We start from the raw sequence: 17,058 nt of genomic DNA, 5'->3' as shown, positions 1-17,058 counted from the left end.
GCAAGAGTGTCAGCTTATAGAAACTTAATCCTAAATCTCCCAATAGTAAGCGTAGCTTTTTTCTAGGAACCTTGTAAATCTCAGATTCAAATCCATGCTCAAATAAAACGTGTCCCGCGAATGCCAGATTTGTTTGGATCTCTATTTATTCTACCTCATTGGAAAAAGGAGAGTCTTAGCGCCATCTGCAAAAAAAAATTAAATATCCTTTAGTTTCGTCGAACCAAAAATTAAACGCAAAAGCTATTTTCTACAAATTCTATAATTTATTTTTAAATATATTATATTATCAAAAGTAGTAGTTACAGTTGGCAGGCGAATTATGTACACACATATTTTTCCAAATATTACACTTCTTACGAGAGAAGTATCCATCTTACAATGTTAATTTTTTTGTTAAAGTCATTCGTTCCAAAAAAAACGTTAAGAAAGAAAATTAGCGTGGTCCGAAGTCGGGCGAAATACTTAATATATTTAATTTTTACAGAAGCAAACTATCTTAACTATGATTTGTGAAAAAGAAAACATTGTGCGGGCTTTATTTTTTATCGTCCAGCGGAATAATTTTCATGAATAACTTCCATCTATTAATATTAATTAATATTATTTTATAAGCTTCAGGTTTTATATATTGAATTATTTGGAACGCGGATATTTAGAACGAAGGAAAACGCTTTGTTCCGCGTGGTGTTTTTGAACTTTCCTATTTTAAGGGTGGAAGAGAGACGTGGGAGACAAATGTTTTCTTTTGGAGAGATGATGGGGATGAATTTATTTTTGGACCTGAAAGATCCTGGCAAGAAAACTAAGGAAGAGCTATTCGACTACACAAGTTCGGTTCATCTACCGCGAAATTATACATATTGAGGATATAAGATATAATTACTGAGCGAAAATATTAGACCGTGAAAAAAAAATTGTAGCTCGATACAAAAAGGGGGAACCGATGCAATTTTTTTGCGCATGCTGTACCAATGAAGATTCAAATCATAAATATTCAGTAAATAACTTTATAGACGAAAAACAAGAGGAGAAACAAGAAGCAGAATTAACCGAAGTAAATCCCTTGGAACCAGGAAAAACCGATAAAGGGGGAGAAAATGTAAATAACGGCAAAAACAGTAAATACGCGATTGAGACCGGCTTTGAGCCATTATTAGTAATTCAACGGGAGCAGAAACGTCAAGAGAATCTTCGTAAGGAAAGAGATCTACTGGAAAAATATCGTGTCGGAAACAGAAATGATTAAAGAGGGGTGGGTGCTAGTCTAAGGAAGCCAAACATTTTTCGCTTCTTTGGTTTTACGTCATTCACGTACGAGTCATCGTCCAAATTGCCCGTACGGTGGTAATATTTTCGATAAGGTTCTTATTAAATTTTTTATCTTGTCCAAATTGAGAAATGTTTTCATTTTTCGGCGCCCCACCCAATAATTTGTTTTTCAAAGAATTTTGGACCTAAACTAGAATAATTTATTTTCTTTTAGATTAATAAATAAATACATCGCAACGCTATTCAACTTTGCTAAATAAAAATGGAGGTAGGCCACTTATTCTTTTTAAGAAACCAATAAGGATTGTCGGCATTCCTTTTAAAGTTTGATACACGGACCTTAGACCAATTGGATAGCTGACTTCAAGTTTTAGTGGGGGTGGGGTGGGGCGAGTCGAATGTCGAGGTGCCACCAGGCTTAGGCTTTATCGCACTGAATTTTTTATGGTAGGGGTGTCTCTAGTCTCTACCAGAGTACCGGTCTTAACAATCGCCGGCGTTTTGGATGTTGCGTAAAATAGTCGGATTGAAGAGTATTTTAATTAAAACTAACATTAAATCATTCATAAATTCAATTTAACTTCAACTGTTCTTCGTAATCAACTTTTTAAAAGGCCTAGTAAATATAAAAGTTATATTTTGTAGTTTTCAAGTTGCAAAGGCCTAAAAACGCTTTTTGTCTTGTCACTTTATTTCTTTTCTACGCTTTTTCGTATATGGGAAGTTTTCGTTAATCTGGGGTCTTTATATATAATGCAATGTTAATTTTGAAAATTTGTCATTGGATCTAATCTTTAACTCAGGCTTTTTGCTACTAAACAGACTAACAATTCAAAACTAAAAGTGGAATGTCGGTAACTGAATTTGCTAATCTTGTAAACAGACTTGAACGTGTTGCTGTCAGATTAGAGAAATTTGCGGATATTACAACTGGAGCAGCTGAAGAAATGAGTTCAGGTTGGACCTCTTTCTTCTAAATTCATCCTAACCATCAAATGACGCTTGTCATTCGCTTTTCCAGAACCCTTAGCAAAGTTTGTGTTGGCTTATGATGATGTGTTGGCCAGTCACCTTCAGTTATTTTTTCAATTAAGTAACCAAATAGGCGGGGACCTTAAGACCCAAGCGGAATTGGTATTTAAGGGATTTGCTGCCCAACGAAATATCTTGATCATGGCTTCTAAAAGCCAGGCACCTGCTCAAAATAAATTGCAAGAAATATTAAAACCAATATCAGATAGTATTCAGGAAATACAAGTATATAATCTTTAAAACATATTTACAAAAATACAAATTTTAAGTGATTTTTTCCCTTAATTTAAAGGGTTTCCGCGAGAAGAACAGAGCTAGTAAACTGATCAATCATTTATCTGCGATTAGCGAGGCAATCCCGGCTCTAGGATGGGTTGCTGTAGTAAGTTTTAAGATCTTAATTATCCCTTATGTTGAATCCTAAATGACATCGACTTTAAAGTCTCCAACACCGGCTCCGTACGTTAAAGATATGATTGAATCAGGACAGTTTTATACCAACAGAGTATTAGTTGAATACAAAGAAAAGTAAGTAGGCTATATCCCATAAACCAAACTGGTCATATCTGCGATGTTATTTATTAATACACAGAGATAAAGTTCACTGTGATTGGGCCAGATCTTGGATCAGTTTGTTAACCGAATTACAATTATACATAAAACAACAACATACCACAGGTCTAACATGGAATCCTAAAGTAAGCCTTCTTCCAACTTTAAAAAATTGATCGACTAATTTTCATACACACTGAAAAGGGTGTGTCGTCTCCTGCTGGAGGGCCTGGCGGACCACCACCTCCCCCCCCTCCACCACCAATGGAGTTATTTGCTTCAAACACCGAGGCTGATGATGCAAGGGCAGCCCTCTTTCGTCAAATTAATCAGGGAGAATCAGTCACCACAGGTTTACGTAAAGTCGATTCTTCCCAGCAAACGCACAAGAATCCAAATTTAAGAGCGGTAGGTTCTGTACCTTCCAAACCACCACCAACGACACCCAAGCCATTCCAGAAAACGGTTGTAGCAGCGAGACCACCTAAATTTGAATTGGAAGGAAAAAAATGGCTCATTGTAATTGAAATATATACAGAGACAATATATTTCTGTAACTTATGTATGCGTGTTTTCATTGCAGGAATATCACAACGGGAACAAAAATTTGGAAGTTTCCAATGTTGAAATGAATCAATCGGTGCATGTCTATCAATGTGTTGATTGCCTCTTGGTGGTCAAAGGGAAATTAAATTCAATCGTATTAGACAATTGTAAAAAAACTGCTGTGGTGTTTGATGACATCGTAGCGTGTGTTGAATTCATTAATTGTCAAAGTATGCAAGCTCAGGTAACAAAACCTCTTCGACCTCATTACTTTAAATTTACTGTTAATTATACCAAAAATAATACTTTCAGTCAATGGGGAAAGTGCCAACCATAAACATTGATAAAACGGATGGAGTACAGATTTTTTTGAGTAAAAACTCTTTGAACTGTGAAGTCGTGACTGCCAAAGCTTCAGAAATTAATATTTCAGTTCCTCAAGCTAATGGAGACTTTGTAAGTTTTTGAGTATTCAAACTCGGTGGAAAGAGGGGTTTGCTGCACTTTAGTATTTAAGCTAAGTTTAACAAGGTTTTGAGTAGTGGTGTGCGAGTACTCGAAAATTGCGAGTACTCATTATCGGGTCCGAGTACTCGGACTCGGAATACGTAATTTTATTACTCGCATGGGTACCCGATTCCCACGAAAAGGGTACTTAATTACTCGAAGTGGACTCGAGTAAATAGATAATTTGAAAATTACCCGGCGAGTCTAATATTACTCAACGAGTCCATTATTACTTGGAGAGTCCATTATTATTGGGCAAGATTATTTAAACAGTGGCAAATAAATTTCAGACGAATTGGCCACGATAACTTAGGACTCGAATTGAACTCAATAAAAATTAGGACTCGAATTGGACTCGTTAAAAACATTCCGGACTCGTATTGGACTCGAAAGCTTTAAACCTAATTCTTTAGGACTCGAGGACTCGATCAAGTCCTTAATATTTGGACTCGAGGACTCGCGAGTCCAAGTTTCTAAGACTCAAAACTCGACTCGAATTTCAAAAAACAGGACTCGCACACCCTTAGTTTTGAGCATTAAAACTTAGCTTAGAATTGTTTTATTTAGATCTGCGAAACACTAACAACGAAACTGAATACATACAGAATGCAACGTTGTTAATTTTTTTCTTTTATGTATTAGGTGGAACATCCTGTACCCGAGCAATTTAAGACTACTGTGGTTGGAAAGAAATTGATTACAATTCCAGTAGAACAGGCTTAAAAAAAAGATGGCCCCTTCAGCTTGAAAACATTTTTTGCTACAATTAGAATGAATGAATTATAACTAATAATTGCAATGAAAAAAGGGTGTGAAGTTAAATTAATTGGGTATAATTTCTTTTGTATTTGCTGTGTAATTTTAAATAGCAAGCGCTAATTATTAACAATTTTGTCTTTGTGCTTGGCACTTTCTAGTGTCTCAAATTTTAAATAATATTAAAGAAATAAAGGTTCAATTAAGTGAAGAATAAAGTAAAATCTTGCTATAAAATTAGTCTTTTTTTAATTAGGTATAAAATAACAATTTCAATAATACTTACAATAATTCAGTAACACATGGTTATAAAATTTTTTAAATGAGGAAAATATGCTGATCAGCTACCATTACTTGATTGGCGTCAGTCATTTTTTCCAGAGCTAACTGAATTTCTTCTGGAGTGAATGGATCCATTTTTTCTTTCTCCGTAAAGTAATCTACAACTTGCTTCATCAGGAGAGATTGAGCATGTTCGGCTTTAAAAACATTGCCCAATAATGTTCGAAATTTTTTCATTCTAAAAAAAAAACACTTAAAATTAAATGTTTTTAGGTACCACAAAAACGCCATTTATCCACCCTCTGTTTAAATAATCAAGTAAAATTGATATTTTTATTTTAACCAGATGATTCGGTAATCATTTTTACTTAAATCCTTTGCCTTATTTCCTATTTTTATTTGAATATAAGCTTCCCCCTCGTGGGAGGAGGCCAATATTAATCCCATTCATAAGGCAGGCTTTAATTCATACCCAACCACTTTTAGGCCCATAACGAACTTAAATCAAAGCTTAAGCTTGGTGAACACCTTGCCCACAAGCAAATTACCAATCATTTAGCTTCTATTCATTTTTTATCTGCTTCCCAGCATGGCTTTGTCTAATCTTTTTTGTTTGCCGGACAAATTTACCAACTTATGGTCCAGTTGGCTGAATGATATGTTATTTTTAGACTACTACAAGGCTTCCCACTCTATCCCAATCTTCTTGATTTCCTCCATTTTGTGGATATTTTGTGCCTTGTCTCTAGTGAGCTTAGGCAGGAGCCAGAGACGGCTGGAGCAATTTTGGCAAGGGGTTGGTCTGGGGCCACTCCTCTTTCACGTCTTTATTAATTTGTCATCAATGGGATACTTTCTCTTTGTGGATTATTCCAAGTTATTATTTTAAATTGAAACTAATTGTTTTTATTTAAAATTTTTATCCTTTGATCTTTTCATTACATTGATTTCTTGGTAATTTTTAGTGTTGGCTGATGTCATAATTTAACAGATGTTGGAGATTTGGGAAATTGTTACCTGTGGTACCCATATTAGGAAAGTCAAAAAGGTCCTGGTTGGTGGCACCATCTGGCCCTCAAGGGGTTGGGGTGTGCAATAACTGGTGGCTGTACCGGGGAGTCGGGGTCCGGCTCTTGTAACCCGTAAGGGCGGTGGCGCACTGGGAGATGTTAGCTCCGTCCAAAGGGTCCTATCTCCAACCTCCGACTTCGGTCGGGTGTGGGCTGGATACTGGGCTTCGGCCCAGGCTAATGGAGAGGGGCCGGGCAAACTGGCCGCCTCGGCGGATTGGGTTGCCTGCTGTCGGGCTACGGGCCTCCGTATGAGGGCGCGGCGGACCCATCTCCCGGCCTTTTGGATCACACCGGGATCTCCGGTGCCAGCTGTGCCGGGTTATGCGGGCTGCTGCGTGCCTGCTGTTCCCCTTTAGGCGCTCTCTCCAAAGGGCTTGGCTCCCTGCTTTGTAGGTGGGGTGTCGGCCGGAGTTGCTAGAGCATCCGTTCTCTATCCCACTGCTGTGTGCGAAGTGGCGGGCTGGTCGTCCCATTGTTGCACCTTCTGCTGGGTTGAGCGGCTTGAGTCGAGGGTGCGACCATCAGTAGTGGGGTTCTGCTACCCATGCTGGTTTTGTCACCTGTCCGGGCTTGTGGACGCTGGTGTAGGGCATTCTGATGATAGGCCTCCGCTGGTGTGGTTTCTTGATTTTACCGGTACAGCGGGCTATAAATTCTGACAACATGGTGGCACCATCTGCCTAGTTTTAAAAAAAATCGGTTTAATTATAAAGTTGGTGCAGCGTCCCTGGTTGTTTTGGACCATCCCATCAATCGCGTTGAGCTATTTGCCATACAGTTGGCCCTCTCTTACGCATGAGTGGTTTGTTCGAACTCCAAGAGTGCCCTCATCCAACTTTGTGCTTGGTAGAAGGATCCTGTGGTTATGATTATCCACAACATATGTGAAAGCCCAATCACCTTCCTGTGGTGTCCGGCTCATTTGGGTGTCACGGACAATGAGACAGTAGGTTGACTCATAGCTGTTAATCCTCTTCCACATCAAGCTCGTATGCATATCTTTCTTCTTCCTACATTTGTGGAGCTTAAGGGTGCTTGTGGACACATTGGTTTGGACTAGGTCATGGTAGTCGTTACCTAACCCGTGTTCTTTACACGATGCCAAGCCGTTGCCTGGCTTAGCAGGCATCATGAATGAAGACACACTGCTCGCTTTGAGCAGGCTTCCCTACAACTCCGTGTTATATCAGTTTCGACAGTGCGCCACCGACTCCTATCCTCGGTGTGGCGCCGTAGAAAATGCGCGACATATACACTTAACCTGCCTCGGCTACTATTTATCCGTTCTTTGTGGAGGCAAGCTTTATCGGAAAAGATAGTCAGAGTACTTAATGCGATACATTCGGGACTCCAGGATGTAATTGAACAAGGGTCCAAAATCTGCCTCGGCCGAGGTTGAGGGTTTAAAAATGTTCAGCTTGGCACAGCGGCTCTTGCAAGTTTTTCAGGTGGTGCGAGATCTCTGAATACCCACGTCTCTTGACAGCGCGAGGTCAGACGTTTCAGTCTTGGGGTTACAGGTTATTGATCCTAATCTTTTTTTGGCACCCAGTACAGTCGCACCGTTTGCACCACCCTAGGGCTGGCACTGAGCAGCCAAGGGTCTTCTAAATGGCAGAGCCTCAAATAGATTCAGAGCCCTAAAAAGATCGAACAAGGGTCTAAAAACTCCCTTGGGCACCGATCCTTGCCGCAACTTGTGGTATTTGGAAAAGTGCCATTAAGACTGGACTTCCTGGTTTTTGTTGATTTCTCATCCCTTGCTGCTTAGCGAACATTTAACAAAAATGGGGAATCTCACTAAAAACTTGCGTGCTATGTACACCAACCTCTTCCCTCATTATTATGACCCCCTTGGGTATTTTAGACGCTAACCGATTAATTGGTAAAATACTGATATAAATAACCAATACTGACGTCATATCAGTTTCAGCTCATCATTAGTTATTTTTTTTACTGGTGACATTGGATTTCCGCCCATAAGTAGTGCTTGGTTTTTTAGGTAATGATGAAATAAATTAAATAAATATTTATTTAATAACCAAATTAAAGTCAGTAATTTAGAGGTAAATTTGAAAAATTCCAATATCAGCATGCAATACTGATCTCTCATTGGTTTCATGCCCATCAAAATCCTGATGCCCCAAAAAATTCTTACTGACCTTTCATCAGAGATTATTAGCTGGTCATCATCAACTTCCATTGCCTTTGCTTTTTCAATTTCCTTGGGTTTGATTTTGGCTAATTTTGTTTTCTTTACCGGCTGTTCATTTTCTTCATCTAAATCATAATAAAAACTTAAGTAATTGAACTTGTTTCTGGTTTCAGCAGCCTTACCTTCAGAAGGGTAGTCATAAGGATCATAACCTTCATCACCAGGCTGTTTCCTCGGTTGCTTGGGTTCCATCTTCCTCTTTTTTTTAATGGTTATTTCATCATCAACCTCTTCTTCTTCATCCTGGCTATCTTCATTGTCATCGGTACGCTTCTTTTTTCTTTTTGGTTTTTCCATCACTTTCTTGAAATAGGCAAACTGAACCAGTTCAATAGCTGCATGAGCATCGATATTTTCGATAGTCCTGGATAATCTAGCTTTGGCATGAGCCGTAGCTAATCGAATCAATGTTTCCAGCGCTCTGGCAGTAACAGGTTGAGTCTAAAGGAAAAAAAGGCTTTAAACTTACTTAACCTTTGAAGTGTAATTCAATAAACTTACGCGGGCCAGTTCAGTTTGCTCCGATTCCATGGCTCTCAAACGGGAATACTCCTCAGCAATAGAGGTGCAAGCGTCTTGGGTTAAAGTAGGTTTTATAACTTTTGCAATGTGGATATATTTTTTCATGAATTGCAGGCTAATAATTTTGTCTCTGTACACCAGACAACAACCAGCCATAAATAACCTTTGAAAAATTTAATACTTTTTTCCCCCTTTACATACTTCTTGTTTCTGGGTCCGTGCAATAATGGATCGTGCTTTTCATAAATTGGAATATCAGCTTCTTCTTCTTCAGTCTCCAAAGCATTTGTGGCCAAGAATTCGGCTGAAGATTCAACTGGCAATGCTATAAAAAGAAAAAATTTGTAGATAAAAGGCCACTTTATTAAAATTTCTTAAGTTTCTTACGATCTCCATCCTGCTCATTGGTATTTCTATAACGGTGCATTCTCACAACATGATCGGCAATTTCTCTATCGTTATCAGGATCCATCTAATTGTTTTTATGAAATAAATCTACATTAGAAAGCATCAAATAAGCCACTCCATAGAAATGAAAGGAATACCGACTCTGTCCAGCACTATGAACAACAAATCAAAACGTGACAATAGAGAATCTTGAAGCCCAATATTCTCCATGGGTGTTTTATACTGATCATACTGAAAAAACGAAGAAATTGAAAAAGAAAATAGACTATGTAAATAAAAAATTTACAAATACCCTTCCAAAAACCGGATTAGCAGCAGCCAAGACACTACACCTAGCATTTAATTTTGCATGGATTCCAGCCTTAGAAATAGAAACCCTGCCCTGTTCCATAACCTCGTGAATGGCTGTTCTATCAATGTCTGACATTTTGTCAAACTCATCAATGCAAACAACTCCTCTATCAGCCAATACCATAGCACCAGCTTCTAAGCGTCTTTCCCCTGTAAAAAATAAGGAAAAAATAAATCTAATGCAACTGTTTTTCCCTTACAAAATAGGTTAACATACCACTTTCGTGATCAGTGGTAACAGCTGCAGTCAAACCCACACCAGATGACCCACGACCAGTAGTTGGAATGGCCCTAGGTGCAGATTGAAGAACGTAACGTAGTAATTGAGATTTGGCTACTGAAGGATCTCCAATTAATAAAATATTAATATCCCTATAATAGAAATAAACAGGGTTGTAATTTAACAAAGGAAAATTAGTTGGATAAAGAAATTTTACCCTCTTAGTCGGGTTCCATTGGGCAAAACTTTCTCAACTCCACCAAGAAGCATACACAATAGTGCTTTCTTAATGAAATCATGACCATGAATTGACGGAGCCAATGATTTCGCTAACATATCAAACACTTCATTCTATAAAAACAATTATATCAATAATAAGACTAAGAAAAATTAAAGAAAATCAATTCTAACCCCTTTAGATTTGACAAATTTTTTGCATTTTGAAACATCCTCCGCAAAGATTTTGGGAGCCAATTCCTTGCTCAAAAGTTTTACGTGGTTTGCAAGTAGAATGGTTCTAGAATTATAAAAGAAATCACGGTAAAAATGTGGAATTGACATATGACAGGGTTCGTACGAAAATATCTGATCTAAAATCCCAGACTTTTCCAGGTTATCCCTGACCAACTTTTGCCAATATTCCTGACCTTTTTGGTTAAATTTTTGGACATTTGTTTTATTATTTTAAGTCAAAAATTCTTTGTTAAGGTGTGCTTTGCTTGACTAACTAAAATTCCTGACTTTCTACGAAATTATTTAAATCCCTGACTTATCCCTCACATTTTTTCTCCATTTTACAGATCCCTGTCTAATCCAGGTTCTGTACGAACCCTGTATGACTTAGGCATACCTAAATGTTCCACTGGTAAAGCCACCTTGCTTGCTTGGTAAACATCGGTACATTCCAATGACTTGAACACGGTCCCCTGGCTTGCTTTGATCAACCAAATCATTGTCAACAACAACATCAATACTTCGCGGAAGTTGACCAGGTGGAGCTTTTTCAGGCATTTCTTGAATTGTGTAAGTTTGGTGATCCTTGTAAGTACTCAAGCCATACTCTGTCTCTAGCAGATTGCCATCTTCGTCTTTAGTAGGATAAACTGCTGATGATGGAAATGCATCCAAAGAAGTCAAATCTGTGTATCTTCTCTCCATAGTTTTGGAAGTTTGAGGGCAGTAATGAACACTACGAACTACTTTTGGTCTCACCAGAGAACCTATTGGAGGAAACAAATTAAGATGATTCTCTTCTAAAAAAGGTAAAGGATATTTTTAAGTACATTTTGTGACTATTCCTTCCAGGCAAACCAAGTTTCCCAAGTATCTAGAAGTTAAAGATCTAGGTGTGACATGTTTATTTCCAAAGCTTCCTTCAAAACCAATGAAAAACTCATCATATTCTTTAGAAAATGATGCATCAGCCGCAGAAACAAATTCTTTCAAAGCACGTTGAAATGCCATAAGTTCCGTAAATGCTCCATTTAGAAGGCTAAAGGAATGAGATTGATTACTATTTTTCATTGTAGTATTGTAATGTTGTTTCAAGGGGCTAGCCACTTTTTTTAAAAAATTAACTGATTTCTGAATATTTCCCAATAATTAGGAATTATTTCTAGAGTTTTTCCACAATTTCTTAAATATTTTTTATAATTATTAGAATTTCTTGCTTCTTATACACCAGATTTCTTAAGTCGTTAGCCCCTCATGTTGTTTATTCTATGCATGTACCTCTCTGTTTTCACTAAATATTTAGAATAATCTATTTATTTAAGCCAAATTGAGAATCATGTGGCACCTTCAAAAAAATTTAGACACGCACAAAAGCAACGCATATAATAAGAACAATACAAGGTGAAAAGTAATAAAGAAACATCAATCAGGAACTTCAGCTTCAAAACACGCAAATATAACTTACGAATTGGCTCGCTTAGGATTTTTCTTTCTCAAATCATTGATGTTGACTATTAGCCGATATCTCTTATTTGTGATCATAGCTTTAACCAGCTCACTATATATACCTTGGTCACCCTAGAAATTTCCAAACAAAAATCTTTGCTTTTCAAAGGCCATTTTCAAAAATCAAAATATCGATTTACATCATCATCCAAGAAATCCAAATATTCTCTTTGAATATTTCTCGTCTCATCATCAATCTCATTAGCCATTTCAATAAAGGTTAATTAACCAAAACTATTAAAATTAAAATAATGAAAACGCAAATAAACCCCTGCCACTGAAGCCCACCATGGATTAGACAACTAAAATCCTGAAAACGCAAACAAAGAGAACTGTTAGGTGTTTCCCGCCAAAATTGTCCTTTTTTTTTTTGACATCCACACATCGGTGTCGACCCAAGGCCTTAGACACCAGCACACAATAACTGATTAATCAGGGCGAGATATGTGTAACGGCCACGCCAACGGGGGGATACGTGGGGACAGGGGTGGGGACACCCGTGGCGGAAGTATTCCGACCACCCGTTGGGGGATTGGTGGTAGGCCTCACACGGCCATCCACAAACTCTGCCTCCCGGACGCCTGGGATTACAGGAGTGAGCCACTACTCCCGGCGCCAAAATTGTCCTTAAACCAGGTTTTCATCTCTCCCTTTATTTTATTTTATTTTTTATATTATTTTTGGTTTTGCGCAGCGTTGCCAGACTTTAAAAACGGAATTATTGTATTCTTGCTTAAAAATTATTGATTCTTGGGATAAATTATTGCAATTCTCACACGGCCAATTTTAGCGTTAGCCGCGCGAAATTCAAAAATAAAATAGTGTAAATATTGAAATTTGAACTATCTACGTTGTACTTATTATAAAGTATTGCAAAATTTATTGCACATATTTAAAAAATTACAAATTTAAATTTTTAAAATAGGAATGCGAGTCTTAGAATAAAATATCTCTACAGAATCAGATTCTTCAGACAATAATTAAACTGTAAATATTAATTTGTTTTAAGAAAGAGTTTCAATACCAATTCCAAAATGAAAACTTACCGTTATTAGAAGTCGCCATCCTTTTTAAAAATAATAATTGGTATAATGTTACCCATGTTACCCTAAACTGCTTTCAACGTGATTCTCAACCATTAACCTAATATTACTAGACTTGTCCAAACATGGAGGAAGAAACTACTATCCTGGAGAAGAAAAGCAGGCGCGAACAGCGGCCCAATACACCTTTATGCCTAGTAGAGTGTCGCCACCTTTTAATGAATGAAACAACTATAACTTTATAAAAATTCCGTAATGACTGTCTTAAAATATGAGTCGCTAAAAGCCTACGAACCAGGCTGAACGCCTGCCGCCTCTAGCGGATTTTCGTGCCGCACTTCGAACAATCGGCCCGTGCTAGAGGTATCGTAGTTTCTTTCTCCATTGTCCAAAGAACTCCAAACCAAATGATAAGTGATAAGCAGATAACGATAGGATTTACCGCGGTACATTTTTCTCTTATATGCAAACGTTTTGGATAACTATTGCGTTGTTTGTTGTTATGGCTCCTCGATGTTTCATTTCCACATGTAGAAAACGATTTGCGGTGGACTGTAACGTGTCGTTGTACAGGTATAAGTTTGGGTTTCCTTAAGCCTCGGGGCAATTTGAAATGTTAACAAACGGCGGGCTTTCAAATTGATGATTTGGTAAAAGTTACTTCAGGAAGTTCAGTGAGCCTAGTGGAACAACAACTCAGGACTATAATTACTGCAATATCCGTTTTTTTAAAAACACTTTATTTAACCATGATTTAACATAGTAAATATCGGTCTTCGTTGAGTACTATCTCTAATGTTGTTTAACAGTGGAATGTTGAATTTAAGCAGAGTGCGAGACATTTATCTCGGCTAAGCTTCTAAGAGAAAAAGCATATTATTAAATAGAAGGTAAAGGTTTGAAAAATAAGACAATTATCAGTATGAATGTTGCTGTCTAATTCAAAAGACTGTCGTCAATTCGTCATAAGTGTCATTCTTTAGTGTAATGAATTTTTTCTGGGATATAACTACTCTTTCATAAGGTTTTTTTATCTATAAAAAATATAATATTACTTACTTTAAATGTGAAATAACCTTTAAATTAAAAGGTTAATACTAAGGACCTTCAGTCACTGCTTCTCCCAAAACTGCCATTGACATTGCCTGCTATTTTAAAAGTTGGGCCTATGTCAGGCCTAGGCTTAAATATTTTCAAAGCGAACCTAAACGAAATCTTATTTATCTTCCTCACAATGGCATTTAAATATTCCTTATAATATGTAAATATGAAAACAAAACTAAAAATCTTAACACTATTATTAAATAAAAATCCAAAAACGTTGAAGTGGTTCATTTGAAAAATTCCAGCAAAAACCTATGGGAATACTGCAAGCTTGGATCGGATGGATCCTGCAAAAATCGTCAGCGCTTCTACTATTTTTAACCGCCATGTTATGGCGCTAGCGGCTTGCCGTAGTCAATGAATGGCCGCTGATTGGCTGAAGCTTAAGCAAAGACTATATAATCATTAGTCGTTGCTGCACAATGTCTTGGCGTCAGGTTCTCCCGTAAACTGGAGCATGGCCAACTTCGCCCGCTCACTACGCTCGCACAGACCACTTGCACAGACCACATGTGGTTCTACTTTGAAAATTTGCCAAATATTCTTTTTGCTCTAGTGTATTTTGCTGTGGGAATTTCTACAGCAGCCAAAACGTTGAACAGTCTTATCTATGAATGCCTCAGTAGGGACGTCACAGAAGCAGTCATGAACGGTTACAAAGTCTGTATAATGGGCGATTTCAATGCCCATATTGCGGAGTGTGGGAAGGAAGATTCAAAGGGCCGGCAGGTGAAGCTGTTTGCTGAAAGTTTCGGCCTAATAATGGGTAACTTGGCTCCAATTTGTAGTGGAATGTATACATGGCACAATGAGGCAAATCGTACAACAGTAGACTACTTTCTCTATAGCGAAGAATTAGTAAATTTCTTTACGAAAATGGAAATCGATGAGCTTGGTGTAAAGAGTGTTGGTAGCGACCATAACAGTCTATTTTTGGAGGCAATTTGTGAGTCACCGCAAGTTGAAGTTACAAAACCCAATTGCCTCGCCCTGGAACCCAACCCAAGGACTTTTTGGGAATTGGATAATGAAGAAAATATGAAACTATTCCAGTTGGCCATGGAAGAGGCTATGGGAACGAGTGATCAGTCGTATGAAAATTTCGTTCAATTAATGCTAAAGTCAATGGAAGGCACGTTAAAAAAGAGACAGCCAGCCCCGCTCATTAAGAATAAGATACTGCCAAAGAAGTGGTGGAACAAGTCAGTTGGGGAAGCAATAAAACTTAGAAAAAGGGCAGCAAAGACCCACAGACTAGCTGTTGCTAGAGGAGCCGATACTAACTCTGTACGAGACCTCTGGTTTGCCTATAAAGCCGCAAAAGCCAACGCGAAATACGTAGTATCACGTGAAATTAGACTGGTGAACTTAAAAATGGAACGGGATATCGAAAAGGCGGCCAAAGACAAAGGAAAGAAGTTCTGGCGTTACGTGAAAAAATTGAGGAAGCAGGGGGTGGTGGTAGAAAAGGCTTTTAAAGGAGTTAGAGCGAAGAATGGGTCCCTCTTGTGGGAAAAGAAGGCGGTGGCTCTGAGAATCACAGAGTATATCAAAGATCTAGAGAATGAACTACTCAGCCCCACAGTCGGTCCCACCACTCCATCCCTCTCAACTAGCTGCTCGGGCACTGAAGCGAAAGATCCCCTTTGTGACGATGAATTCTCAGTTATGGAATTAAATAAGGTGCTTGGTACTTTAAAAACGGGGAAGGCAGCAGGCCCGGACGGAGTCTATTCTGAAAGTCTGAAAGCTCTTGGTCCTAACGCTCGCCTGTCTCTGTGTAGTATATTGAATTCTATTAAGAGAAGTAAAGTGGCACCACTATCCTGGCTTTGTGCACGAGTGACTCTAATCTATAAAGGGAAAGGCAAAAATGCTCTGGAGCTCGACTCCTACCGCCCCATTGCTGTCACCTCAGTAATGTATAAGGTGTATGCAATGTTACTGAAGAATCGCCTTACTAACTTTCTGGAGGAAAATAATTTAATTTGTGAGCCCCAAGGAGGTTTTCGAAAGGACCGACGAATAGGCGATCATTTGTTTGTCATCATGCAATTAATTGAATTGACCATGAAAATGGCTCTACGCCTGGAAATTGCTTTCCTGGATCTGAGGAAAGCTTATGACAGCGTCGATAGGTCTAAACTGTGGGAATGTCTTTCCTCCAAGGCTATTCCTATTACCCTGAGATCAGAAATTGAGAGTCTGTACAAGGAATGTAACTACACATACTATCTGGAGGGGATTGCGACGACTGAATTATCGAGTAGGGTTGGTTTACGCCAAGGCTGCCCGTTATCTCCCACCCTGTTCACAGTATACCTTGATGACCTAGCCCAGTCACTACAAGTTTCTGGGTATGGAGCTAAACTTCCTGGGTATCCTCCAAAAAATAAGGACCTCTGTGTGTCTTGCCTTTTTTATGCGGACGACATTGTACTCTTCGCAAATCACCCTGACGACCTGCAGAAGCTACTTGACATTTGTTCGGCCTTTGCCAAGTGTAGGAACTTACTATTTAGCATGGATAAGTCAAATACAATGTCCTTTTCTACACAGCCTGTTGATGAGTGGTCGTACCTTCTCGACGGGAAGCCAATGGAGAAGGTGAACAAGTACAAATACCTGGGCATTACCATTGATAGTACTGGTCCTTTTTTGAGTACCATGGAAAAGATAGTGGCTGGAAAGGGAAACGCGATGCGGTGGGTAGTTCGTAACCTAGCCGAGCAGTCCTACAACAAATACTCGGTCAGCCGTACACTTTGGAAGAGTGTAGCCGTACCAACAATGACGTATGCAAACGAGGTCATTTGTTATTCAGCCATGACTAGGGAGAGGCTGGAGAGATGCCAGAGAGCGGTAGGCAGAACGGCTCTAAATGCAGGCCCATTTGCGGCTAATGCCGCTATAGATGGTGAGATGGGATGGAGTACAATGGCAACCAGAGAAGCTCGCAGCAAATTGAAATTTCTGGGACGCCTCAAATTTATGGATGCTAAAACGGACTGGTCTCGAGCAATAGAAAGAGTGGACCGGCAATTATGTCTGAGCTCAAAGAGAGACAAGGCTACCTCTTATAAGGAATGGGTAACATGTGTGGAGAAAGAGGTACAGGAAGCCGCACTGATATCATGGAAGTCCCAAGTACGTCAGAAAACAAGCCTCGGCTATTACAAAGCTAAAGAAAAACCGATGAAAGAGGCATGTTATACT

The 17,058-nt window shown here is 38.7% G+C and overlaps 2 protein-coding genes across 6 annotated transcripts; one reads left to right on the top strand and one right to left on the bottom strand.

Annotated features, from left to right (window-relative positions):
• Window positions 1–1,052: 1,052 nt before the first annotated feature.
• capt (adenylyl cyclase-associated protein 1) lies at window positions 1,053–4,890 on the top strand. Of its 5 annotated transcripts, XM_090179925.1 has the most exons (11): window positions 1,053–1,364; window positions 1,487–1,540; window positions 2,156–2,229; window positions 2,294–2,529; window positions 2,597–2,686; window positions 2,747–2,832; window positions 2,897–3,002; window positions 3,061–3,375; window positions 3,440–3,646; window positions 3,715–3,858; window positions 4,552–4,889. In XM_090179925.1, exons 3-11 carry the CDS (start codon window positions 2,220–2,222, stop codon window positions 4,630–4,632), a joined length of 1,275 nt encoding a protein of 424 aa, XP_090036051.1. In that variant the 5' UTR covers window positions 1,053–1,364; window positions 1,487–1,540; window positions 2,156–2,219; the 3' UTR covers window positions 4,633–4,889. The 5 variants fall into 5 exon arrangements, with proteins under 5 accessions (XP_090036051.1, XP_090036052.1, XP_090036053.1 ...); XM_090179926.1 differs by lacking the exon at window positions 1,053–1,364 and having other exon boundaries at window positions 1,481–1,540; XM_090179927.1 differs by lacking the exons at window positions 1,053–1,364; window positions 1,487–1,540 and adding an exon at window positions 1,655–1,792.
• Window positions 4,873–11,992, bottom strand: Mcm3 (minichromosome maintenance 3). Its single transcript, XM_090179922.1, has 15 exons — window positions 11,836–11,992; window positions 11,655–11,767; window positions 11,020–11,228; window positions 10,587–10,956; window positions 10,148–10,253; window positions 9,954–10,087; window positions 9,734–9,888; window positions 9,458–9,666; window positions 9,307–9,396; window positions 9,145–9,229; window positions 8,959–9,082; window positions 8,737–8,887; window positions 8,358–8,676; window positions 8,183–8,300; window positions 4,873–5,185 (listed from the first exon to the last, which is right to left on the bottom strand). The coding sequence occupies exons 1-15, from the start codon at window positions 11,902–11,904 to the stop codon at window positions 4,984–4,986; spliced, it is 2,454 nt and encodes an 817-aa protein (XP_090036048.1). The 5' UTR covers window positions 11,905–11,992; the 3' UTR covers window positions 4,873–4,983.
• Window positions 11,993–17,058: the final 5,066 nt, after the last annotated feature.

This window comes from Leiobunum rupestre, chromosome 6 (genome assembly GCF_980474605.1).
Source record: "Leiobunum rupestre chromosome 6, qqLeiRupe1.1.hap1, whole genome shotgun sequence".
NCBI classification, from domain to species: domain Eukaryota; kingdom Metazoa; phylum Arthropoda; class Arachnida; order Opiliones; family Sclerosomatidae; genus Leiobunum; species Leiobunum rupestre.
This window is presented reverse-complemented; position numbering and strand designations above follow the sequence as displayed.